Here is a 25587-nt window from a genome sequence, read left to right as displayed (position 1 = left end):
TAGACACCTGCAAGGCAATAAAATACATACAATGTGTTAAGTGTGTTGAACCGACGCCGATAGTAGTCGGTGGTAATTAGTAAAGGTAGGAAATTAGGGCAAAACCACATTGAACTAATACATATTTATTTACTTTTGAAAGCAGCACTTGTTGAAAGCAGCACTTGTTGTTAGTTTTCATCACTTGTTGAAAGCAGCACAGTTTCAATTTTCATCACTTCTTGTTGAAAGCAGCACAGTTTCAATTGTCTTCCTTGAATTGATTTACGTATTTATTTATTTTTGAAAGCAGCACTTGTTAGTTTTCATCAAGCTGAATTTATCTCTGTTCACTTTCAAGGTAGTTGAATGATGGCGTGGTCATTTGGTTCTGGCTTTGAATCCCTCTGAAATTTGTCTCTGTTCACTTCAAGTTAGTTGAATGATGTCCTGCATGAGTTCAGGTGGTTGGGCCATCAGCAAGCTGTAGATCTGACAACAGCTGCAAATAAAGAACCCCTTGCAGCAAAGGTACTAATGAATCTGATATGCTCTTTCCGATTTGAGTAGTTAAAAGAGAGTAGAGAACGACTTGGCTTGATAGATACAATTAATTGGTAATATTTCGAACTGCGATCTGAACAAGTTGGTTTAGCTTAGAACACTTGTAGTAGTACAGCTCTTTCATAATCTGTTAGTGCTCGATCTGCGTGTATTTGTCTGGTCTTGATCTATTAGTCTTGCATCTGTTAATTATTGATCTGTTTCATATTGGTTTAGCTTAGAACACTTGTAATATTTGTCTGCTAAATGTTTCATATTGGTGTAGTTTTGTGAATGAAAGCCATTGCTTTATCCCATTTCAACTTGGCCTCTTTGTAATTAGTACATCGGATCTGAGAGCAATAATATTTGCTCTGACAAGTAATTAATCCATAATTCCTTGCTGTTTGTGTTGCTCCTCATTTTGCAATGCAGAGATGCAACTAAGCATGCATTTTTGTCATTATCTAAACAAACAACCATGTGTCTTCTCGATAGCAACCTAAAGAAATTTTACTTACCGTAGTGCTATTTATGCAGGAAGTTGTGCTTCATTAATTGAAAAGTGCCAGCTCCATATTCTTCAGAAGATGCTGAGGTTTGATGAAAGCAGCAATAAGGGGTTCAGATCTTGTTGTTTTCTTGAGAAATGAACTTGTGTATGCAAAATGTTTCCCTGCATAGCTATTTTCTTCCAAGTGGATGCTAGAAAATTTGCTTTCGGAGATTCTGTACATCTATTTGTATTATCAAGTTTAAATGTGTAAATGATTCTTGTTATAATTGCTAATATATTGTAATAAGAGCTACTACATGGAAGTAATGTGTATTATTTTGTGAAAATCTAATTGGCTAATTGGTTTTGGGGAAAAACAAGAAGTCTGGGTAAAATCAAGATGAGCTTGAAAAGTGGTTATAGAAATATAAATGGTGACATACCAAACCGTCGGGAGAGTGCTGCTACGTTAGATCCAAATCATCATGAAAGTGCTGCCACTCAGCTCCACGTCACTGCCACATCATCTGCGTATAAGGCTTTGTGACAAAAAACTGTCGTCGTAAATTAGTGATGATACAAGAATTGTCACAAAATTTACGATGAAAAATCAGAATACCTTTTATTACGGGGCATAGGCGACGAACGGATTTTTATCACGCGGGTGTCATAAATTGTGAAATGTGACATAATTTCTACTTTCTATAACATAAATAAAATGTCATAAAAAGCCACATGTGTTGTAGTGGCTGCTGAAGAATCCTTGGAAGATGCCATACAGCAGGATGATTCTTTTCAAATGCATACATTGACTATATGGTCCATAATGCAGCCTTCAAAAATCCTGTAAATACCACCTTATTTTTTCTGTTACTATTTTAACTCCCTTTTCCTATCAACATCATGTAGTTCTATTATTACTAGTTTCCTATGAATACAATCTGCAAGATATCGCTTCTTTTAGTCTTATTGTAGTATAATCAGTCTGCTTCCTAAGTCGTGTATATGTTGCCTGAAGCTGAACTGATGCCATGTCTAAACTTGGTACCATTTTCCATTGTATTTGTTCAGTCAATCCTCTGTTTGCATTGTAAATATTTCAGTAGGATTTAGTTCATATCTTTTGTTAATTAAGATACGCTGTACAATTGAAGCAAGCTCATATATTATTTGTTCTACCATTTGGCTGAAGGAACTTACAATTTCACTGCTGCGGAGACACCACAAGAGGAACAACCATTTCGACAAATTCATGAGCAATCTGACATACAATTGGCTGAAGCAAACTCATATATTTGACTGCCTTTTGTTGTCCTTGTTTAGATCCCTGCACTGCACAATCTTGAGCTAGAGCGCGGATGGAAGCACACTGTCGGAGGATTTCTCCAGCCGGGTGGCAGAATGCACCGACCTAATCCTAGCTTAGGATGAGTTTGGGGTAGTCAAGGAATGCTCGATCTAAAAGCGTATGAACGTAAGTAGCACACACGGGTTTAGAGTGGTTCAGGCCGCCGGAGCGTAATACCTTACGTCCACGGTGTGATGCATTGCTTGTGAGTTTTGGGGAAGGAACCGCTGACCCTGCGTGAGCGTGAACCTTTGTGTGTCCGTGTGTACGTGTGTGTGAGTGTGTCCACTTCTAACGTGCGCGCTCTCCCTTTTATAGGCTCAAGGGGAGCGCGTACATTGAGCGGGGCCACGACAGGTGGATCCGGCAATATATTCAAATCGTACACATTGGAGCCTTAAATGCCTCAGATCCGGAGATCTTCCTCATCAGCCTCCGTGTGTATCCTCTGTTTCGATATGGTCTTGTGCCGTCTTGCTGGCATAGGGTCTGCTGCCGCTGACATGCGTAGAGGGAGTCGTGCTGTCGATGTAGAGTCAGCTCCCGCTGATACACGGAGGGGCTATACTGACCTGCCGTGATGTAGCCTTTGCGCACTGTAGCGGCGCATGTTGTGGCCTTCCTACAGCAGGTCATAATAACTCTTCACCAACGCGCGCGGCGCTGTGATATGATCATACGTCCCCATGTCCTGCGAACCATCTCGGTAACTGGCGGGCTTGCCGTGTTGTCACCCGTACCTACCCAACGTGTCAGAGGTCAGCCCATGCTCTGTCTCGAGTACGCGCACCCCAACCACCCACATTTATACGGTAGTTGGGCTGGCTTCTCGCAGAAGGCTGGCATCCACCGGACACGTGGCGGTGCTGGTTTAGCGGCCGCTTCCTCAGGGGCACGTGGCGGCACCGGACCTCCTCCCTGGTGGGATGGGAGGTCCGGGCCCCTCTGGCTGGTCCAAGCGCTCAGGCCCCCTAGGGGTCCGGCTTCCACACAAGGGGGTCCAAGACCATCCCGCGGTGGTCCGGGCCCATGGTAGCTGTTCCTGAACACTTCATCTTTACGGGTACGTGGAGACACCGGACCTGCTAGTACGCGGGGGGAGGTCCGGAGACCGTGCCCCCAGTTGTCAGGCCCGAGCCTTACATCCTGTCGCCCAGAAGCTTAGTGCGAGGTTACGGATAACCTCGCGCCCCTCGAGCTGGATACACTAGTAGGAGGTACCTCTATTTGAATGTACCGATATACACTCTAGAAGACTAAGACTAGGTGGTGAAAAATGTGCTTAAAGGTTTAGAGTCTCGCTCGGGGTACTATCACGAAGTTTGGCAAATTAGTCAAGATCTTTAGCTATTTATGCATAGCTTTGTTTGGTATCATGGATGGAAACGTGGTCCTGCTGGACGACGGATCATTGGCAGAATTGCCATAATCAGCTGATGGAATTTTTTACATCTTTTAACTTAGACTTCAAATGTTATTACTATATATCACGAGTGATTTTGTACTTTTGCGATGGGCTCGTGTTTCCGTCTTGAGATAGCCGTAATTGGTCCTATCCAAGAATAATGAGGAAACAGAAATGAATGCCTCATCATCCGATTTTGCTGGATCCAGACCTGGAACGGTTGAGGCTCTGGAACCGTTCCTGAGCAACGGAACGAGGAAACCCGCGATGAGCCCAAAATTACCATCCACATTTTCAAACCAAAACGCGGAAAAGGAAACCCTCCCTCCCCTTCCATCCATCCATTCCCCTCCCCAACGGTCGACCCGGTAACCCGCCATGGCCGCCGCCGCCGCCGCCGAGCCCCGCGCCGGCCACCTTCCCCGGTCGCTGGAAGATCGGCGCGAGGATGAAGGATCGGAGGACTCGGCCTCGAGGTGGAGTCCGTGCTGCGGGCCAGGATGAGCCGGATGTCCATATCGGCCTCGGCGGGCAGGGGCAGGTTAGGCAGCGGGGTTGGTCCCCAGTTCGTCCTTCTCCGATTGGGTAAATCGGTCCAATTCGTGCGATCGTATTGGATCAGAGTAGGGATCTCGGTCTGCGATCTTTGTGGGTTCATGTAAGAAGAATTTCGCGATTTCAGGAAAGGGCCAGCAGTGCCGAAGCTGGGAAAGGAGGAGATTGACCTTCTGGCCATGGTGGACAAGCACAAGCAAGGTGAGTTTTCGATTCTTGTTTCTTTCTGGTAATGCCAGTGGAACTGATTCAGAAATGGAACTACAATGTATTAAGCCTGCAAGTGTAAATTTTGGGAAAATGATATGAGAACCTACCGGCTACCGCCAACTTGGCTAATAGAAAAAGAAAATTGTGTTTTCTTTTGTTTTGTAACAGCATATGAAACACAATATCCTATGCACAGTTTCATTCATTTCAATATGTTGGTGCAGGGGATGAACTTCATTATGCATTTATCTGCTTAGGCATAAAAGTTTAGAAACGGGCATGTGAATTTTGATTGATATACATTTGTCTGCTTGGGCACAAAAGTTAGAAACTGGCATGTGAATTTTGGTTGATATACGATTTCCCCAAAAATAACATTATAATTTTGTGTTTATCATGCTGTAGTTGTTTTACAAGGGGATTGAGCTTCGGTTATTCCTTCTGTTGTCATTTGTCAATGTAATGTTAAGTACAAGCAGAGAGGTCATGAGGTCATTTGGAGGAAACATGTTTAGTAAATGTGTTTATGCCTAAAGTTCCATGGATCAAAAGTGCAAAAAGGTCTTCTATTTGCATAACGTAGGTGCTCATATGAGCATTGTTGCAATGTACAGATGGTCAGCTGGAGAGACTGAAGGTTTACGAATGTAAAGCATATTTGCGGATGCACAAGTTAAGATTGACAGGCAAGAAGGAAGTGCTCCTTATTCGAATCAGAGAGCATATAGAGTATGAACTACAACCCTATTGTGATATCCTTTTTTAAACATTTTAATCTTGAACTTCAGTTGTTGACATTCCATAACACAAGCAGACAAGACTTTGTTAGATCATATCCAATGCCCATTGATGTACTCACACTTTCTTGTGCTTCACATACACTCAGGGTGAAAAATGATGGCGAGGAGAAGTACCCAGTGTCAAGCTTTGTTCTTAACTGTAAAGGTGAAACAAACTATTTCTAACCTAGAATTAAACACATTGCAACATGGATGAGAAATTGAGCCAATGTTTAAAAAGATTTGTTGACTTATTTAGATGTTTGCACAAAGTTCAAGTGCTTATAGAAAATGAGCCTCATAGCTTTGTACTGGTCCAGGCATCTACATGACCTTAATTTAGGACTTCTATAGAATAGAAAAACCTATAATAATTTGATGACTTTTGCCTTCCCTGCCGTTTATATGCAAATTTCGTCTTCCTTACATATCACATAATTCATGTAGGTGATGCATGCAAAGGTGATTTTGTGATGTTTGAGCAAAACATTTAGAGAAGGTAATTATCAAGTGTAAACTTTGTTGGTATTTATCAAGAATCATGAATCTTCAATCATTAAATTATTTCATTTTTTAATTTCTATTGAGTATTGATGTAGGAAAAAGGGAGCTCCTCGTGAAGTCAAGGGCCGCCTATGTGGTCAAAGGACCAATGCCGGTAGAATAATAAAAGAAAGCTATGGCACCGCAAAGCAACAGCATACATTCACTGTAAGTCCTTGGTTCTTCTACGAGCATGCATTCTTCCTTCGGTTACAATATAGCTAGAGGCCAAGCACAATGATCTTTGGAGTCCACTTTATGTGCTAAAAAATATATATAATGTAGATTGAGATTTTATGCAGTAAAGGATACAAGCCGTGGCCTCCCCTTCATCTGCTCCTCATCAAGGGCAGAAATCTTTACAAGGATAAGACCATGAGACAGGTGCATTCTCTAGCAAGGTTCTTTGCATATGAAAAGAAACCTTATTATTGACTGAGGTGCACTGATATTTTTTACATCCACAGCCATGGCCCGATGAAGTGGAAAGAAACAGGGTCATACAAGAAAAACATGAAAGAGGGGACTTGGCACGCAAGTCAAGAGCAGCCAGGATTCATGAGAAAGAGAATAAAAAGCTGCTGAGCTTAAATAGGTAAACTGAAATACTATGATGGTGTGTATTTTGACATGATATTTGCGCTAATATCCATGATGGGAGATCATGGTCAGTAGTACTGTTTAAGAAAGGTGCTAATACGTTTCAGGAACAGGATCAAGGACAATAAGATCAAAGAACAGCATAACATGAACCAAAAACAGCCTCAAGAGACACAACAAAGTCAAAATGTCAAATCCACAAATATTCTTCAGCAAAGGTATGTCAACAGGTTCATAATGTTGCAATTACTATGATGTCCTCCTATTGCATGAAAAGGGTTATCTTGCGTCACTGCTTAGCATATTTACACTAAGCTGTACTGTCGAAATACGTGCTGTCCATCTGCATCTAATATATGGTAGATAATTAGTAAAAGAAAATACTGTTTTTTAATGCCATCCTCCTCCTGTACTAGGCTGACCTTGCTTTTCCATTGCTTGGCATATTTACATTAAGCAAGGTACAGTCTATTTGCATCTAATACATGGTAAATTCTTACTAAAAAGAAAATGGCATATAACTGTATGTTTTAGAGTGTTCTTGGGCATTTACTTCAACTGTGCCTATATAATTTTTGTTTCATCCTTTAGGGTCAGTGAGAAGAAAGACCCTTCACCCCAAAATGGTGAACCAGGGAATACTAGGCAGCAGCATATATCTTCAAAGGCTACTACTTCACACCACAATAAAGTGTTTCCACAGAAGGGTGCAACAAGAACTTTCAAGCAAGAGTTCAACGGTCATCAGATCTCTTCCAATCAACATGGAGGATCGCAGCTAAAAGTGCTTTCAGATCCCACTCATACACAGCAAATGTTCAAGGATCACCACCACGGTTATCAACAAAGAAATGAAGTTCTGCCTCAGGAGGTTCCAATGAGAACTTCCAGGAAAGCATTCGTAGATCATCAGGCCCCTTCCCAACACAATGGTGGATTGGGAAAAACCAATCACCATCAGATATCTTCAAAGCACACTCCTTCAATGTTGAAGTATCCACAACAGCCCCCCAAACATCAAAACCACAATGAAGAGGATGGTCTACAGAGTACTTAAAGAGAACAATTGTTTGATCATCAGAATAACGCTTACAATTCCACAGAATATGATGACTCCTCATTCCAGCTTCAAAGGAAGTTCACTCAGCATGGCTCCAATTTTCATCAAAATGCCCGAGGTGGTCACCAAGCACATCAACCCCAAAGACCCAGAAATCAAGATGAGAATAACGCTTACTATACCCCAAAATGTAATGACTCCTCATTCCAGACTCGAGGGAAGTTAACTCAGCATGCAAATGCATACCAGCATGGCTCCAATTCTCATCAATATGCCCAAGTTAATCACCAAACTCTGAGACCAAGAAATCAGGATTTCAATTCAAGCGACCAATCTTATGGCCAGGATTACCACAATCAAGGATACCATGATTACAGGGGAATCACTCGTGGTCAGTATCAACCTCAACAGAGCCGGAATCAAAATTACTATGGCCGCAGGCCCATGACTCAAGACCAGTATCGAACCCAACAAAACCATCATCAGAATTACAATGGCCACAGGAAAATGAACCAGAACCAGTATCACCCTAGACAGAACCAACCTCTGCAGTTTCTGGAACAGCAACCACAACTGCGGCCATGCCGCTACTACTATCAAGACAGATGGTGTCCCTACGGGGAAGGCTGCTGGTTTTCCCACGACATCTGAGTGTTAACGGAGAAGGCAATATGTTGTGCTGCAGTGCTGTGACCTCAGCTAAGTTGAAGTCTTTCAAGTAACAGGGGAAACACTAACTTTTTTGGTGCGAGTAATGTGGGAATTTTGCATTGAGGTGCTGTGTGAAACTTTAGACACATGGGTCTACCTCACGCCCTTGTATTAGCTGCTCAGCTAAATTTTGAATAACCTTACCTACTGCAGTCATAAATATCAACTCCATTTGTTGATAATTGGTTAATGAATATGTCATTGTGATATGATTTATGGAAACTTCATAGAGATTTCACATGAAATAGATCATATTACATAGGAATTGGGATAATGCTCTGATTTTCTGAGGATCCAAATCTAAGCTAATAATCTCTGTTTCATTACGGTTTTGCAATTATGGAAAGTTCAGTGAGGTAATGTAATGTTAATTCCTCGCTGATTTTAGTGGACAATTCAGTATTCATGTTCGTTGCTATTATGAACTACTGTAGAAATCATGGCAACTGCCAAACAAGTGTGGAAAAATCTGAACCGCCACCTAGAAGCTTACAAGTGATGTTTTGGACAATGACATTGACGCCGTCTCCAAAATACAATTTTGGCTAATGCTTTTTTGTTATAAATATTGCAAAGTAGAACAAAAATATACTTTTATAAAACTACAGTTCGAGACAAATCTACTAGTACATCCATACTCAGCGTACAAAAGTAGTATATAAGCAGAGTTTGAAATTGTTAAGATTACCCTCAAAACATCACTTATTGTTACTGCAGGGAGTAATATTTAACTAAAATAGGATAAAAACAATGTGAACAAACTTTGACACAAGAGTAGGCCAAGTTGGTGAATTGCAAGTCATCTTTTTCACTTTTTCACTCCATTTTCGCTCACAGCTTTGGCCAGCGGACTCAATTGGATCAACTTCTGATTTATGGAGAAGACGTTGTGATCATTTCTAGAGCACGCATGAATGGGGCACCATTAGCTCTGTCATATCAACGATAAGAATGTTATTACAGGCGATAAAAAGTGAGGGAAAAATATTGAGCACAGAATACTCTTTTTTTTTTAGCACAGAATACTCGAAAGAATGACTTGAGAAGGGGCTCACAGCACAGCCCAAATATCCGTTGTATGGGCCCGAGCCCAACCACCCCAAATTGGGGAAAAAAAGCCCAACCGCTCAATCAGAGTCCCCCAAGGCCCCAAGCCCCTAACTGCCTAACTCCTCAACTTATTCCCAGGTCTGATCCCAAATCTATGAACACTCCCTTTCTCTCTCGTTCCATTGCTCGCCAATCCATCGCTTCGATCCAACCGGTGGCGGCTGCGGCGGCGGCCAGCGGCCAGCGGCCAGCGCGATCAGGCACCGCCTGGCCCCCTATGCCCTGAACGCGCAATCCGAACCCCGACGCGCCGGTTTCGCCATGGCCTCCATCGAGCCCTTCAACCGGTGAGCCCCGACCCTGCTCCGTTCTTGTAACCCTAGCCGCAGCGGTACCTGACCTCCGCGGGATTTTGCGGCAGGCTGGTGAGGCTGGCGGCGCGCGCCTTCTACGACGACATCTCCATGAAGGGCGACAACCAGCCCAAGACCTCCCGCGGGGATAACCGCGGCATGGCCGTCGTCGTCCTCGACGCGCTCACCAGGTACTGCCCAATGATTTCTGTCGAACTGTTGTGTCTCCTCAATGAAGTCTTCCTGTGTGTACATACGAAGATTGGTTACAATATGTTTGGCGTGGTGGATGGTTGCTTTGAACAAATGATTTGCTGCTAGTCTTATAGTTTGCACGCGCACCCTGCCTTCATGTGCCATCAAGACATCACGCCTGCCCATCCAGTGGCACCGCTCTTTGTTCTATCTCTTTCGAATGCTTCATTAGTTCCATTTGGTGTACGTCTGACTGCCTCTTTGATTATTGGGTCTGTTGATTTACACAAAATCTACTCTGCTTCCACCTTAGGCGGCAGTGGGTCCGGGAGGAAGATTTGGCTAAAGCGTTGAAGCTCCACTCGAAACAGCTGCGGCGCATTCTCCGCTTCTTTGAAGAGGAGAAGCTAGTCACAAGGGATCACCGGAAGGAGGTTGGTTCTATTCATGTGTATTGATCTGTTGTTGCTCTTGCATCGCTGTCATTCCGACTTTTTGTGGTATAATTTAATAACCTTAACTGCTAGCTGGTGAAATGTCCTTGTTGTAATACTTAAATGGCGTTAAGCTGTAAAGAAGATAGTTCGACATTTGTTTGGAGCCTTTTAAATGTGACATGTTAAACTTATCAAGTAACTAGGGTATGTAGTTGGACAGAAATTTCTTCACCTGAAATCCTCCGCCATCAAGTTGAACATTAGCTGCAGGCTGTGGATACATGCCAAATATGTATTATAACAGTTATTTAAATAGTTATGTTTCTCGATATCTGAAAGCATGTCAGAGACTATCTTATGATTTCATATATCTTGTTTCCTCTGGCTGTGGTTCCTTGTCTTATTTTCTGATGTTTCTATGTTTTTTTTACCTTGGAATTCTTTTGCTACAGTCTGCAAAAGGAGCAAAAGCACATAATGTTGCGGCTGCTGCAGTTGCCAGTGATGGTCCTCCAGTCACTAAGGAGGGAGAAGAGAAAATAAAGATGCACACGCATTCATACTGTTGCTTGGATTATGCTCAGGTCCATTTCCGAAACCTATGCCATTAAGTTATTATCGCTTTTACGGATAAAAGAACGTTTTTAATTAAAAGTAACAAGATATTTCTAGATTGCCTTTATTTGTTTGTATTCTTTATATTATTATCTCATGGTAACACATCCATTTTATAGACTTATGATTCTGATGATGCTTTCAGATTCCCCTGTTTCATTTCACCTTTATGATTGGACTTGATTGCAAAGAGGGAGAAATTCTATTGTTGTTATGTTATCATGAGTTAATCTTGCTTTCTGTTTGATAACTAGTCTTGGAGGAAAAAGTTTGGTGTACATTATGTTGTAATGTTTCCCTTTAAAGAAAGCTTCAATTAGGCCTAGTCTACTCTGTGCTGGGTTCTATGGGGTGAGTGCAAAAGGGATATTAAAGAATCATACATAGACATAACTGTAGAAAAGCTAATGTAGCTTGACATGTACATGCTACTGTATAGGCACCTACTTTTAATTTGGATTTACATCTCCCTCTTTGCTTGCTGTCAAGCAACATGACTCTTCAAGTTTAAGCCATTGATTACATCAATTAATGTCGAATTAACTGTTTCGCACCTGTAGTGACACATGGTGAAAACCATCTCATGAACTGCTTTCTCAGCCAAAACTCTCTAGAACTTCTTTCCTGATATGTGAATGGACGGAACTTCTTCAAAAACTCTCTAGAACTTCTTTCCTGTTTTAAAGGAACTGTTGACAACCCTCTCTGTTTTTTTAATGATATGTGAATGGATGGACCTTCTCATCTATAGATAGCATTGATACGTTAGTATTCTCTTTGGGACATTTGTGCAGGTGATATTGAGGACATTTTTCTTGCTCTGAAGTTTTCTTAGCTCATTTGTATTTTGATCAATACAAAGACTTTAATTAGTCATTGCTCGAGTGTAATTATCATTTACATTTTCATTCATTGGTTGACAAATACTAAGTATGAAGCTTACTACTAATTAAGAACATTGTGTCCACATTTGTCTTTCCTCTGTTGCTTTTTTATAACCCATTATAAATTATCGTTGACAGATGTTTACCCTTCCGAAACACAGATTTGTGATGTTGTAAGGTACCGGATTCACCGCATGAAGAAAAAATTGAAGGATGAATTGGACAGCAGAAATACAATTCAACACTACATATGTCCTAGCTGTAATAAAAGGTAGTAGGTGTTTGTCTAGTTTATTCATGCTGGGCAGAAAACTGGGGTGCTCAGTTAACTTTCTTCTGATCTGCAGGTATTCAGCCTTTGATGCACTGCAACTGGTAAGCTACACAGATGAGTACTTCCATTGTGAAACTTGCAACGGTGAACTGGTTGCAGAGAGTGACAAGCTCGCTTCTGAGGAAATGGGAGATGGCGATGACAATGTTAGAAAGCGTAGGCGTGAGAAATTGAAGGACATGCAACAAAGAATTGAAGTAAGTATTCAATTGTGAACTCTTAACATCAAAACGCAAGAGAATAAGATTCCAAACTGTTGGCTGACTTTCTCAATGATGCATAAACTATTCTCTTTGCTTTTGCCTTAAGAAATGCTATTGCTTTTGAGAATGTTGCTTACACAGATACGCTGCATGCTCATCAACACGCATATATAGCCACACCAATGTAATTATGTAATACTATGCCATATTATTCAAGAAATAGTTTGGCCAATACACCTAGAAGTGCTTGGATGAGAAATTTAGAATATTAGTCTCTTTGGTAAAATGGTTGATGTATTCTCCCTTTTGGGAAAAAGAATGAATCATGTTCTATATGCAACTTTTTGGTAGTATTGCAATGTATATCGATACTTCAACTAGTGTCTCAGAGTCTTGGTTATCTTACTTTAGGAGCAATTGAAGCCATTGGTTGCACAACTTGAAAGAGTGAAGAATCTACCTGCGCCTGAGTTTGGGAGTCTGCAGACATGGGAAAGAGCAAATATTGGCGCTTTTGCACATGGTGACCCTAGTGTAGCTGATTCATCTAGAAACTCACAAGGGCAGTATGGTACACCAATGCCATACATGGGTGAGACAAAGGTAGGACCGTCCGATAGCTATGAATGCTGCTTTATCTTCTTGGTTAAGTAATATGCACAGATATAATTAAGTTTGACCTACATCCTTTTCAATATCCCAATGAATTTCTCGATCACTTTAGTCCATCTTCATCTACACAGAAAAAAACTTATAGAGCTGAACCAGAAGTTTTCAGATTTGTACCTTTTGTGGAGTGATGTTATGATGTCTCCTTCAAAATTTTCTCACGAATGGATTTATGTTGTTTATGTGGTTAACATGGAGTCCCATGCTGATGCTAGCCTGTGTAGCATATAGTTATTGTACTTTACAGGCACCTTTGCTTGATCGACCAGATATCTGTTTAACTTTTCAGGTTGAAGTTGAAATGTTAGGTGATGGTGTGAAAGAAGAAGGTACTGAATCAGGTAAAAATGGTTCGGAACTGAAAGTCTTACCTCCATGGATGATCAAAGATGGCATGAATCTTACAAAGGAACAAAGAGGAGAGACCAGCAAGGCATCAAAACTTGATGAAAAATCAGAAGCCAAGGATGACAAAAAACAGGACTCGAAAGATGATCAAATTATACAGGTCAGCTTGGCAGTGAACATAAACTGGATTCTGCAGCAAACAATGTAATATTATGAAATGATTATATTAAATACTTTTTATGTTGTAAAGGAGGAATACATAAAGGCTTATTATGAGGCCTTGAGGAAAAAGCAGGAAGAGGAAGAAGCAAAAAGGAGAATGCAGCAAGAAGGTGAGACTATTGTCTCTGATTCTCAATCTGAACGCCAGGTGGGCAAGAAATACAAGCGGGAGGATGAAGATGAAGGTATTGAATGGGAAGAGCAGCAACCTTATCTTTTAGTTATTCATTTTTGTCAGCTTTAGTCATTTGATTTGTCTGTATATCAATGCTTTATAGAACTAGGAATGGTAAAATGAAGTCCTTCCTATATATTTTTTCTAACCTATCTTCAAACTAGACCTGAATTAGTGTCTACCAAATACTGAATTGATTCTAGTGCACATTGAGATCCATGTATTTTAAATAGAACATGGTACTGCCACCGATTTGAAAAATAAGTCCGACTGGCCTTTTTGACTTTTCCTCACATAAAATTCCCACATGTATTTCCGGCATTTTTTTCCTCTGTTTCTACATATTATGAACCTTGTTTAAATACTGCTCTAATAACAATTAAGACTTGTTTTCTCATAGCTTCTGATCAATCCAGACATCTCTGTGACATCGATCATCTGTTACCTTTTTAGCAAGGTCATATCATCAGCTACCCTGATCATGATCTTTAAGATGACTATCGTAGTATCTTTAAGATGGCACTGTTCAGCTCTTGGGTAAAGTCCATGACTGGCTTTAGGAATGCCATAATTACTTGGGAACTATTTTTATCCTTTGGATTTTTTAAAATTTATCATCTGTTTCAGTTTAAGAACAATAATGTGGCGTGTCAACCTCCAATATGCAGTTAATATACCAAAGTTGATTTGCATCTAACTGCTGTGTTTAATCTGTTTAAAATTGTGTAGGGAATGCAACCGAGCAATACAAATTGGCAGATTTAAATGCGGAGGCCCAAGAATCTGGTGATGACGAAGATGATTATGTGTGGGAAGAGGGTTCTGTTGAGTGACCTCCAGCTCCCTCTGGGTTTTTGTTGAAATAGTTCAATCCCAGCATGTCACCGATGGGGCGGATAAGATATTCTGCCGATTACACAGCACTGCACTGATGAGTTTTTGATTCTGTTGCACTTGATCACAAAAAACTTCTCCAAGTGAAAGACCAGCTCCTATGCATTTTCAGTTGAAGCATGTACAAAATGTTCCTATACTCAAGGAGGAAATGAACATTTTTTTCCCTGTAAGTTGGAAGAGTTGTGCAATATTATTTTGTGGACGATTTTATATTCCAGCAAAAGAAATTACGAAGTTTTAAGAGTTAATATGCATATCCAAACTGCTTCATTATGCATTTGAATTGTCCTGAAAATGCAATGCATCAAGGTCGCTGCCATTGATCCATACCAACCTACCGCAATATCAGAGGGTATTTTGTTTCAGTCTGCAGGTTGAATTGATGACCTCGCATCGTGGTTTGACCGCTAATATGCCTCGCCACATGTGCTAGGCAGAATAAAACACACTTTTTTCTAGGCAGAATAACAAATAAGTCGACGCAAAAGACCAAGCACACGATAAGCTGTGGCAAGAGTGTTAATGCTGCGTTCTACCATCAAAGAAACATAACAGATTGAACCATTACGCGATACAAGCTGTGGCAAAAATAGTAACTATTTTAGCACAATGGTTACATAAAAGTTCCACAATTTTGATCATTTTAATTTAAACGTGAAAAGAGAACTGTCCAATTGAACAATGCTTGCTCCCAGCTATGGATTACCAAGATCCTACACACACCGTTCCTACTAACTACAATCTACAACATCAAAATCCAAGCATAAAGCTGCTCTTCCACAATTTATCATCTATGGGCTATAACTTACAATACACCCCATTTGACCCCATTTACCACAACAAACAAGAAACCCCAGAGATCTTGGCTGGTGTTTTACACCTTCCTTTATTGTATAGGCCAAAGAAGAGAACCAAGTATTTCCAGTTACTACATGCTACCAGGACCTCCCTTATTTGAGCCTTGCAGCTGCTCCATCGGTGAGTTAGCGATGCTGTTGACAGACCCATGGGTCTGTGAGCTCAACTGCGGGCTTGGGGGTGGGCCTGGAGTGGCTACCGGGTTCACCATGTTATTGCTCATTTGCTGCAGAGTTCCTGAGCTCAACTGGGGGCTCATTGCAGCATGTTGACCCATTTGCTGTGGGCTTATCTGCTGCTGCTGCATCATCATTGACTGCTGTGAGCCAGCAGGTGAGCCCACCTGCGCCTGCTGCAATGGAGACCCCATTTGTTGCTGCTGCTGCTGCTGCTGCTGCTGCTGCTGCTGCAGCTGTTGTTGTTGCAGCTGCTGCTGCTGCTGCTGCTGCTGCTGCTGCTGTAGCTGTTGTTGTAGCTGCTGCTGTTGTTGTATTTGCTGCAGTTGCTGCTGCTGCTGCTGTGGGTTTTGTTGGTGCTGCTGTTGTTGCTGTGGGTTCTGTTGGAGTTGCTGCTGCTGCTGCTGCAACTGCTGCTGGAGCTGCATTTGCTGCTGGGGGTTCAGCTGAAAGTTACCTCCTGGCATCTTTGGAGGGCCCATAGAAGACATCATGGCCCGCTGCAGGGGGCTGAGGTTGCTTCTATTTAGCGGATGGCCCATCATGGACAAGCCAGCCGAACTAGGAAGGATTGGAGAGCTACTTCCCGGCATTCCAACCATTCCAGTCTGAGGATACATACCTGCTGCCCTTTGCTGTGCCAATCCCATACGCATCTTGGCAAGAGCAGCAGGGCTCATACCTGGCCGAAGTCCAGCTGCAGAAAGGTTGGATGCCATGCCCATGTTCATTGGATTGGAACTGTTGCCTAAGCCTGACATCGATCCCATGGGGGAGGATATTGGCCGCACATTGCCCATTCCCATAACGTTTCCTAGGCCACCTATACCAACGACATTGTTAACCATATTGCCCATGTTCATGGCTGAACCAAGCCCCATCATCACTTTCCTAGACATAGGTTGCTGCTGTTGTGCCTGCTGCTGTAGCATCTGAAGCTGCAAGGAAGTTGGAGTAGTCTTATTGTTTCCCATCTGACTTCCCATTGGGAGATTTGAACCAGGCGCCAACATCTGAGATAACGGGCTCGTTGGTAGAAGTTGAGGTCTCTGCATCTGGTTGAGTGGAAGAGATGATGGTTGCTGCATCTGTGCTTGGGCATTTTGCTGCAGTGGTTGCTGCTGAGTCTGTTGCTGCTGTGGCTGCTGAACCAAAGTTTGGTCAAGTTGCTGGCTCCTCGGAGGCATGGCTGCCCCTTGCATATACCCTTGCTGCATTGCTAGAACCTGGTTGCTATTTGCAGATGAAAGCATCCTGTTGACAGGAAGCTGCTGCATTGGTGTTCCAGGTGCAACATTTGCATGGGCTGCAGCATTAAGTTGCTGGCTCACACCTCCCTCCTGCTTCACATCACTTGCTAAGTTATCTGGTAAAATTCCTGATAGTGTATTGAGGTTAGCAGAAGGGGTGCCACGCACAACTTTATCGTCAGCTTTAGAATGCCCATCTTGCAACATCTAGGGTTTGTTCATGGAAAGGCCGAAAATTCAGAACATTAACATGGCACCTTACTATTCAAGTCATTAGGTTAATTGGACTTACCAGGGGAATAAGCTGCTCTGCCAGCAAGTCAGCACAGTACTGCCAGATGAAACAATTGAAAGTTAGGACAGTAATATGACAATGGAATAGTATGACCTAGTGAGTCAAAACATGAGACATAACAAACCACCTTCGTCGGTAATATGAATACACAATCATATGAATTCGGACCATCAAAATCTTCCAGATCTCCATATTGCATTCTTACAGTTTCATCAGGCATTTCCTTGAAAACAACCTGGAATGGCCTTGGATGACCTGTGACAATGTAAATCAGATTAATTGGAGGTGCTGTGGTTTTTATTCACCGGAGACCTTTTTAGCAAAATGTCTGTAAAACATACCTTGGTACATGCGGTTCGAGCTCACAAAATTTATTACCCTAGTCTTGCACGTGTTTATTGTTCCACTAATCATAGAATTACAAAGAGGTCTTATTGTATCTATATAATCCTCAGTGTGGAAACAACTGGAGAGACATCTGGCGACATCTTGGCTTGCATTGATCATGGGTTTCCTTTGAGGTATCTTATCAACCTTGTTCTTCTTACTGTGAAGCTGGTACCTGCAGCAGATTACAGCAGCAATTATAACTATATGAAAACAAATTACTATCTCAATGCAGTGGCCAAAGAGAAACATTTCAAATCGTCCACCATGACCAAATCTCAGTGTCAGCTATACAACACTTCATAATAAGATCTATATTGAATAAAAAACTTATATGCATCACTAGGTTTCAACTCTAGCCTACCCCAACTTGCTTGGGACTAAAAGACTTCGTTGTTGTTGTTGTAGACTTTGATTCACAAAGTGCTATATGTTTAAACCAACTTAAAGCCGAACATATATACAAAATGACAGATCAAATTGACTATAATCCACACTCGTAAATAGATGAAAACATAAGTAAATGAGATTTAGTACTAAAAAGATGAAAACATAAGTAAATGAGATTTAGTACTAAAAATTTAGACTTGCAAAGCTTTGTCCAGTTTTTTTTTATTTCGTTGAGAAACTCCAGTAAAAAAAGGATGCTTTACTTCTTTGCTGTATACTCCCTCTGTTTCTTGAATATATAACGTACATGCCAATTAGTTCATTAACTAACTAGCATGTCCTAAATGTCATATATTTAAGAATGGAGGTAATATTTCGTTAGGTACTTACTAAGGTTGAAATGATGATAATTTAAGTAAAAACATGAAGCAGTTTATTTCCACATTCTAGGTTGACACTTCTTTTGTGGCCAGTGGAAGTAATAGAGTTGGATGTCAACTCTAAAATATCCTATATGTCAAATTCTCATAGTGCAACTCAAAACTTTCTACAAAGTGCCTCCCGTAACAGACTTCCAAAGAAATGAAGGACAGAAGGAAAACACAAAAAAAAGTTAGCAGATATTGAATATTATGCCATACCGATGGGAAAGATTATCAATTTTCGCAAATTTATCCAGGATTGCTTGGTCTCCCATAGGTGTGGTCCCAATTGATGGGCTGCTAGCATTTAGTGGAGCGTGCATATTTGAAACACTGGCTGGAGACCCAACAGCACTAACAGGTGGTTGAGTTTTGGGGACAGAATTTGTTTTTCTCTTTGAAGGAGCAACAGCAGGTTGCTGCATTCTGTGCATAGAATCACTAGGGCTGGAAGCTACAGAAGGGTATCCAACTGCAGCATTGGAATTTGCAGCAAATTTATCTTTCTGTGCCCCAATTACAGCCGATGTCACAGCAGAACCAAACTGACCACCCATTGAACTGCTTGATATCTCTCCTGATTTAGAGGATACTGGAGACTGGACCATTGGCCCAGAAGGGGCACGAGAGCTAGGTGCTAACTTTCTTCTCTGAATTATTTCATCTTTTTTCAAGTCCTTCTCAGCTGCAAACCGAGTATTCTGCCACTGTGCCATGTTTGGAAGATTATTTCTTGCCGTTGATTGCTGTGATAAATGCTGAGCCTGGGGTTGCTGTTGATCCAGCCCAGAATTTTCAGGTGCCATAGACTGCAATGCGTCTTTCGACCTATCAGAACCATCCATCTGCTCTTGCTTGGCACCGTATCTCAAACCTTGCTGATTGAAATAGAAAGAAGATCCTGAATCTTGCATGTTGTTCATCATCGAAGGAGGATATCTCTGACCACTCAATGAAGAAGCATACTGCATCCCCTTGACATCTAATTGTGGATGCAGTTGTGGGTTCTTCCATTGCATCTCCTGCCCACCGAGGGGTTGAGGCCTTATGTGCTGCTGCTGTACATCATCAATACCACCACTTGGCTTTATTCTCTTAGGATCTTGAAGCGGAGCATCTTGCATTTCCCTCTTCACAGATAGAAGGCCATTGGCAGTAACAGAGTCATTGTAACCCATCATGCTCTGAGGAGAGGAAATGCTCGAATTGATTCCAGCAAAATTGGCAGGTGATCCTGCCACACGATCACTACCAACAGCTGAATAACTTACAGTTTGCTGTATACCAGATTGGGACATCAGCATTCTGGCAGCATCTTGTGAGCAATTATTTGGTCTAAGTTGCTGAGAACCACCCGAAACATTTTGGACGGTAATGTTATCGACAACTTGGTGGGCTGCATTACCACCTGTGATGCCCATCTCATCTGCTTTGGCATTATCAGGTAACCTATCAATGCAAACCTTTTTACCATGAGACATGTTACTGGATGTGATGACAACTTCAGGATTTTGCCTCAGCCTCCTCTTTTTTCCGATACCAAGGCTCAACTGCAAGAAACAGAGGCTTAGTTTGCATCAAGATATACCTATCATGGTAGCATTTTCGGTTCAGCATGCATACGTACCTTATGAGGAATAGGATCCTGACAAAGTCGATCCAGTTTAGGAGTAGGGTCTAAGCAAAGTTCTGGTTGTAGGGCTCTCACAATACGAGCCTCAGCTTCCTAGAGAAACACGTATAGCATATGAGTCAGTATAGTTCAGCAAAATCAATCGCACGAACTGACATTCCAGGTCCCTCTATTTCAGCAAAAGTTAATTTAGATATGGCAAAATAGGCATTTTGGTCTCTCAACTTTATACCGAGGGTCAAGTTCGTCCCTCAACTTTTAAATTGGCCAATATAGTACCTCAACTTTTGTTTTGAGGTCAAACTCATCCTTGTGCTGATATTATACTCCATAATAACATGAGATAAGTGCAAAATGTCCTTTTTACCCTTGGTTTTTTTCCTCCTCAATTTCATTGTTTGTATCACTGTTCGCTCAACTGTCCGCAATATTTTATATGGTGGTACGTAGTTATGCAATAAGTAGCTTTAATTTTTACTCTCCATGCATCCATAATATAATGCGATGCATGGGTAAATAAAATTATATGTTCCAAATTAAACACTTGTGCTGTTCAGCTCCTAAATGAATTTAGAAGGGGAAGAAGCCAAGGGCAAAGATGACCTTTTGCATAAATCTCATGTTATTATGGAGTATAATATCAGGATAAGGATGAGTCTGACACAAAAATAAAAGTTGAGGGACTATATTGGCCAATCAGAAAGTTGAGGGATGAACTTGACCCTCGGATCAAAGTTGAGGGACTAAAACGTCTATTTTGCCTTTAGATATCCAACCATGCATGTATTTCACATTTAATTTGCTTTATCATGCTATGCTCCAGTGTTACAGTCAGTTGTTGAAGAACTAACTTTACAATTACTAGGTATCAGCTGCTCAAATGACAAATTTCAATCCATACAGAATGTAACCACAACAATACTTACCACAAAATCCCTGTAACTCCAGGAATCATCAGATAGCAGCGTAATGTCCTTTACAACATTCTCAAAGGTCATTCGCAGCCGTACTTTATTCACAATAGGTAGTCCTAGCTCAGCAGATGATGCAGGAACTTGATTGGATACATGCTTCCGGTAGTCACGTATCTAGAAAGAATTCTCATTACTTCTATTGTTTATGTAATATAAAAATATATAATAGAAAGATAAGGCGTAGGACAATGAATTACTGCTAAAGAATCAATGGCCTCTTATCAATAGGGTCGCATGATGCTTCACAGTAATGCATAATGATTGTTTTGAGAAGTTGTTAGGAATAAGATTTTACTGGTAGGAAGGTACAATGTAGTGTTTGCAATACAGCTAACCGAACTTACAGTTTTTCTTTTAAAGAAAGGATTTCTCCCATATAGGGTAAACATTTGGTACAGAATTTGTGACTATGATTTTTTAATCATGTATCAGAGAGAAATCAAACATGACTTAAGAGAATAAAATTCCTAAGGTTTTTGCATGTGACAGTTCAATAACATTGCTAGCATACCATTTCTTAAGTGTGATAAAACAACTCACCTCACAAACAACTGATCCATTGTAGTACTTGCTTGGTATCTCATCCAGAATATCGCCAGGCAGCCTCCCAGCTTCAATAGCCTGCAGATCATGAGGAAACTCATGTAACTGTAATTAGAGTCGTATATTGCAATTAACATGTTATTAGTTTTAGCCAGCTAATAGGATAAACCTGGTCAAATCAGTTAGGAGACTGGCAAAAACAAAGCAGAAAATAATTGTCTTGTACACAAAAAAAGTCAGCACACTTTTGAGAAACATTGCCACTCATAATATGGTAGTACATGAAAAATGGTCATCCACAGCAAACTTGAACTACAGGATGCTTAGGTAAAGACTACAGGATCACAACAGTGTTGCAGTCATGTTATTATAGACGAACAAAACTTTATCAGCATGTAAGAGGTGCTGATCTGAAAACTGTCTTGAAACATTCTTCCGGTTTTTTTGGATGGGAGACAACATTCTCGGTTGAGAGAGCAAAAGGAAAGAGTGTTACTTTACCATACACAATAGGATACTGATATGTTGGTTTCTTCGAATCTAATTTATAACTTCACACCAATCTGAAAATATTTTCAAGTTTGCATTGACACTATCGATGCAAACATGGTACATAAATTTTCCCATCCAAAATTTTAGTTTATGCAATTATTTGCGTTCAAATTTGGTAAAGTAATAATATACTTATTTCACTGTCATATGCCTTATTGGTTTCAAGAATGAAATAAATAAATTGGAATGAGTATATTAGGACAAAATCTCATCAGTATCTTAAAATCACCTGAGATTTTGTATCTAACTGATTGGCATAAATATTGCCCCAACTCTACCAGCATTGCTATGTACAAGAATTCTTATGTCAAGCATATTCAAATCCATGATTGCCTTAAAGATTAAGTATATGTATTTTGAATCCAATTGGTCCGTGTTCACCACTAATTTGGCTCTAAATTTTAGCCACAACATTGCAGAAACTGTGAACATGTCATCAGAGTACAAAATTAACAAGACGCTTCTAAGCAAGTGGTACCATACTCACAGAGAATAATTTTTCTGATGCTCTATCATAGGGATGCAGTGTTTTGCCATCCTGAATTGAGGTCTGGCTGGGATCCATCTGAAGATATATGTATTTATGTCAGGAACGTATTCATAGTTGCGTATTTCTCTCAAATTACTGAAAAACAATGCCAGCAAGAGTAGTTACGAAATTCACTACATAAATTTCCAGAAGAGAACTCACAGATGCTGACTTTGAAATGAGATAACCTCTGTCATAGAGGCTGAACGTGAAAGAAACTTCATGCTCTGCGACATGATGTTGAATGCTTAATATGAAGCATGAATACTAAAACCGGTACAAATAAAATGTTTTCTTCAACTCTTCAACGTACCTGGCAAAATTTCCCTGGAGCACACTGGTGAAATTTTGATGCCATTGACATCTTTTGCTCTCTGTCATAAAGAGATTAAATGAGCATTCCATCATAGGAAAACCAAGTTATTTTGAAGAAAAGAACATTACAAGTCAAAATCAAATTAATAGAAGCAAAAACAAAAGGAAAATCAAACAAAGAACATAAAAAAGCTAAATAAGTTCTTCATGGAACAATTTTGGGTTAAAAACAAAAATCTGGCAACGAGATTTAGACCCTCTACCATCCACTTGAAGTCTAACACCAAGGTACATTTACCAAAGCCAACACTTGTTAATTTCACCTTGCCATACCACAAAGTGTGAACCCAAATGGTATGGCTTGGCTCCCAATTATATGCTACTCGAGCACTACAGCAACAATCCATGTGGGTTAAATGATAATCAGAGCAAGGGCAATAAAGGATAAGAAATTGATTAGGGTATTTCATTTCATCACAAGATAAATACTTCTTTGGTCCATTCTGGAGTTGTAGCAGCCCAAATTCCTTTCCTCTAAATTCAATTGCCCATAGCCCAATTGACGCACATACGCACCCAAGGAAACAAGCTTTTCGCACAAATTGCACATAGAAAAAGTATCGATCCGCCCCCCCCCCTTCAAAAACCACCCTCAGACTCGAGCAGAGTTCGATCTGCAACCGAAGAGCACAAACCCCAAAATTCAATTGAATATCCAATCGGTCCAAAGGACTTGAGCATTCCGAACGACAACGCGATTGGGCGTCTAACAGAAGCTTTCGAATCGAAATCACCGGAAAGATGCGACCTACTTGTAAATCAATGAAAATTCTGGGGGAGAAGCATCAAGCCCCAAACAAAACTCGATTTTTCATTAGTTCGGCGCATAAAGCTCCCGTCTTTACGCGTCCAGATCCCCACCCCCGCCGTTGCCACCCAGACCATCTCGCAGCGAGACAGAAACCCAAGGCCGCAATGAGACAGAAAGTACCGAGGGCCCCACCTCGCGTCTGGAATCGGATACGGACCCCTCCGTCTCGACCGCAGCCGGCTTTTCCGCCTGCGCCGGCGATGCGGACGCCGAGCGCGCGGCCGGGTGCACGCGGACGCCGACCTTGGATAGCTTGAACGAGATCCCCATCCCCACGGGGGACGCGGCCCCGCGGCGACGACCTAGGCTTCCTCACACACAACTCCCGCCGCCGACTGTCTCGCCGCCGATGAGCTCGTGCGAGCGAGGGGGTTAGAGAGAGAAGAGAGAGGAGAGGAGAGCGGAGAGGGACCAAGGTGTAATGAGGTGAGCTCGGTGTACGGGGACGCAGTTGTATTAGTCTGGCAGGGAGGGCGCCCTTCACTGACATGTGGGGTCAAGACTCAAGAGACGTGGGCCCGGCGGCAGCGTGAGCTGGTGCATGGGCGGGAGTTGTGGGCTGGGTTTATAAGGTGGTGGATGGGGGGACTTGCGCTTGCGTGCGTGGACTCTTGAACACACGGCACTTGTGCGTTAAGATGGGGAGTTGTGAGAAATTCAATCTGAATAGCACCACATTGATCTTGATGAGTTTTAAATGTTAAATTTTAAGATTGGAATGGCACCACATTAATCTTGATGAGTTTTAACTTTTAAGTTCAACAGTTCGATGCTGGTATTGTACAAAGATTAAAATGCTCATATATATTTGTATATGCTAAGTAGTAACTTCGAAAGATGTTTTATGACTAAAATATAAAGATGTTTTATGACTAAAATAGTTATAAGGGCAAGACAATTGGCAGCTACGTTAAAAGAATGTGGGTTCCCCACAAACACATCTCCGGCGGCTAAGTTCGCAGCTTCATCTCTGCTATCTCCTGAGCTTGGCAACCAAGTAGCACACCTTCAGCTAGGGGTGATGAGTACGGATGGCAGCGAGTGAGAAATAAACAAAACCAGGAGGGGGGGACGCGCAGGGAACTCACATGTCCCATCTGGGTTGAAACTCCCCGCCACCCGCACCGGCGACCTATCTCGGGTCTCAAATTTTCCCTACCCGCCACCCGTGCTGGTAACGGATACCCATCGGATGACCCAGTTCCACATAATGGTGAGGAGCTACTGCCCCCTAGCCTGGATCTGCAGGGCATCGGCGGCGAGCTGGAGCCCAGCACTCCTTCTTTCGCCGGTGGTGGGCTCGAGCTGCCAGCCCCAAGAACCGACGCCATCAAGGCAGCAGGGGCACGGGCGGGCATCGCTGAATCGGGGAGGGATCATGGTGGGGGCGTCGGTCATCAGCGGTGGGCGCCGCTGTGGCGGCTTGTGTGCGGGGTCGGTGTCTAGCGATGGGCGAGCAGGTGAGGTCGGGGCGAGTGGTGGCGACAGGATGGGGATGACCGGATGGGAGGGGTGCCGTGCGCTCGTGCCTAGCCCTAGCTGCCGAGACGTCGTGGCCCGAGTGGGGTGCGGGTGTGTGCTTAGTGCCTGGCAGCTGGAGGATAGGAACGGGAAATTGGTGATTAAATTAGGATGTGTGGTGATTATATGGGCAGGGTTAGAATCTGGGTCTACATGTCGTACTAAATGGGTGCCCTATCTGTAATGGGTCTGGGGTACGGAAGAACGTATCCACACCCGCTTCACGTGATGGGTGCGGAAAAACCTCATTAACAATTCCT

At 42.0% G+C, this 25587-nt stretch overlaps 3 protein-coding genes and 1 long non-coding RNA gene across 4 annotated transcripts; 3 read left to right on the top strand and 1 right to left on the bottom strand.

Annotated features, from left to right (window-relative positions):
- The first annotated feature begins 344 nt into the window (after window positions 1-344).
- LOC112877780 lies at window positions 345-1341 on the top strand. Its single transcript, XR_003225556.1, has 2 exons — window positions 345-510; window positions 1063-1341. It is a non-coding gene; the product is annotated as an uncharacterized LOC112877780 (long non-coding RNA).
- A 2796-nt stretch (window positions 1342-4137) lies between these two features.
- Window positions 4138-8702, top strand: LOC112876362 (zinc finger CCCH domain-containing protein 62-like). The gene is given in 10 exon segments (XM_025940456.1): window positions 4138-4312; window positions 4454-4527; window positions 5151-5265; window positions 5423-5481; window positions 5763-5814; window positions 5915-6026; window positions 6144-6242; window positions 6326-6453; window positions 6566-6676; window positions 7050-8702. Coding segments are annotated over 10 exon segments (1257 nt in total). The 5' UTR covers window positions 4138-4271; the 3' UTR covers window positions 7516-8702.
- A 717-nt stretch (window positions 8703-9419) lies between these two features.
- On the top strand, window positions 9420-14852 carry LOC112876816 (transcription initiation factor IIE subunit alpha). The gene is made up of 10 exons (XM_025940995.1): window positions 9420-9626; window positions 9701-9823; window positions 10141-10261; window positions 10717-10848; window positions 11925-12034; window positions 12111-12294; window positions 12712-12903; window positions 13259-13477; window positions 13568-13724; window positions 14444-14852. The coding sequence occupies exons 1-10, from the start codon at window positions 9601-9603 to the stop codon at window positions 14545-14547; spliced, it is 1368 nt and encodes a 455-aa protein (XP_025796780.1). The 5' UTR covers window positions 9420-9600; the 3' UTR covers window positions 14548-14852.
- Window positions 14853-15224: 372 nt separating this feature from the next.
- On the bottom strand, window positions 15225-24217 carry LOC112874495. Its single transcript, XM_025937835.1, has 12 exons — window positions 23939-24217; window positions 22934-22994; window positions 22783-22847; window positions 22579-22656; window positions 21537-21617; window positions 20949-21110; window positions 20017-20115; window positions 18609-19939; window positions 17532-17752; window positions 17318-17445; window positions 17188-17226; window positions 15225-17102 (listed from the first exon to the last, which is right to left on the bottom strand). The coding sequence occupies exons 1-12, from the start codon at window positions 24074-24076 to the stop codon at window positions 15540-15542; spliced, it is 3966 nt and encodes a 1321-aa protein (XP_025793620.1). The 5' UTR covers window positions 24077-24217; the 3' UTR covers window positions 15225-15539.
- Window positions 24218-25587: the final 1370 nt, after the last annotated feature.

The sequence above is a fragment of the Panicum hallii genome, chromosome 9 (assembly GCF_002211085.1).
Source record: "Panicum hallii strain FIL2 chromosome 9, PHallii_v3.1, whole genome shotgun sequence".
Classification (NCBI taxonomy): Eukaryota; Viridiplantae; Streptophyta; class Magnoliopsida; order Poales; family Poaceae; genus Panicum; species Panicum hallii.
The sequence above is the reverse complement of the archived record's forward strand: the minus strand, read 5'-3'. Positions and strand labels throughout refer to the sequence as shown.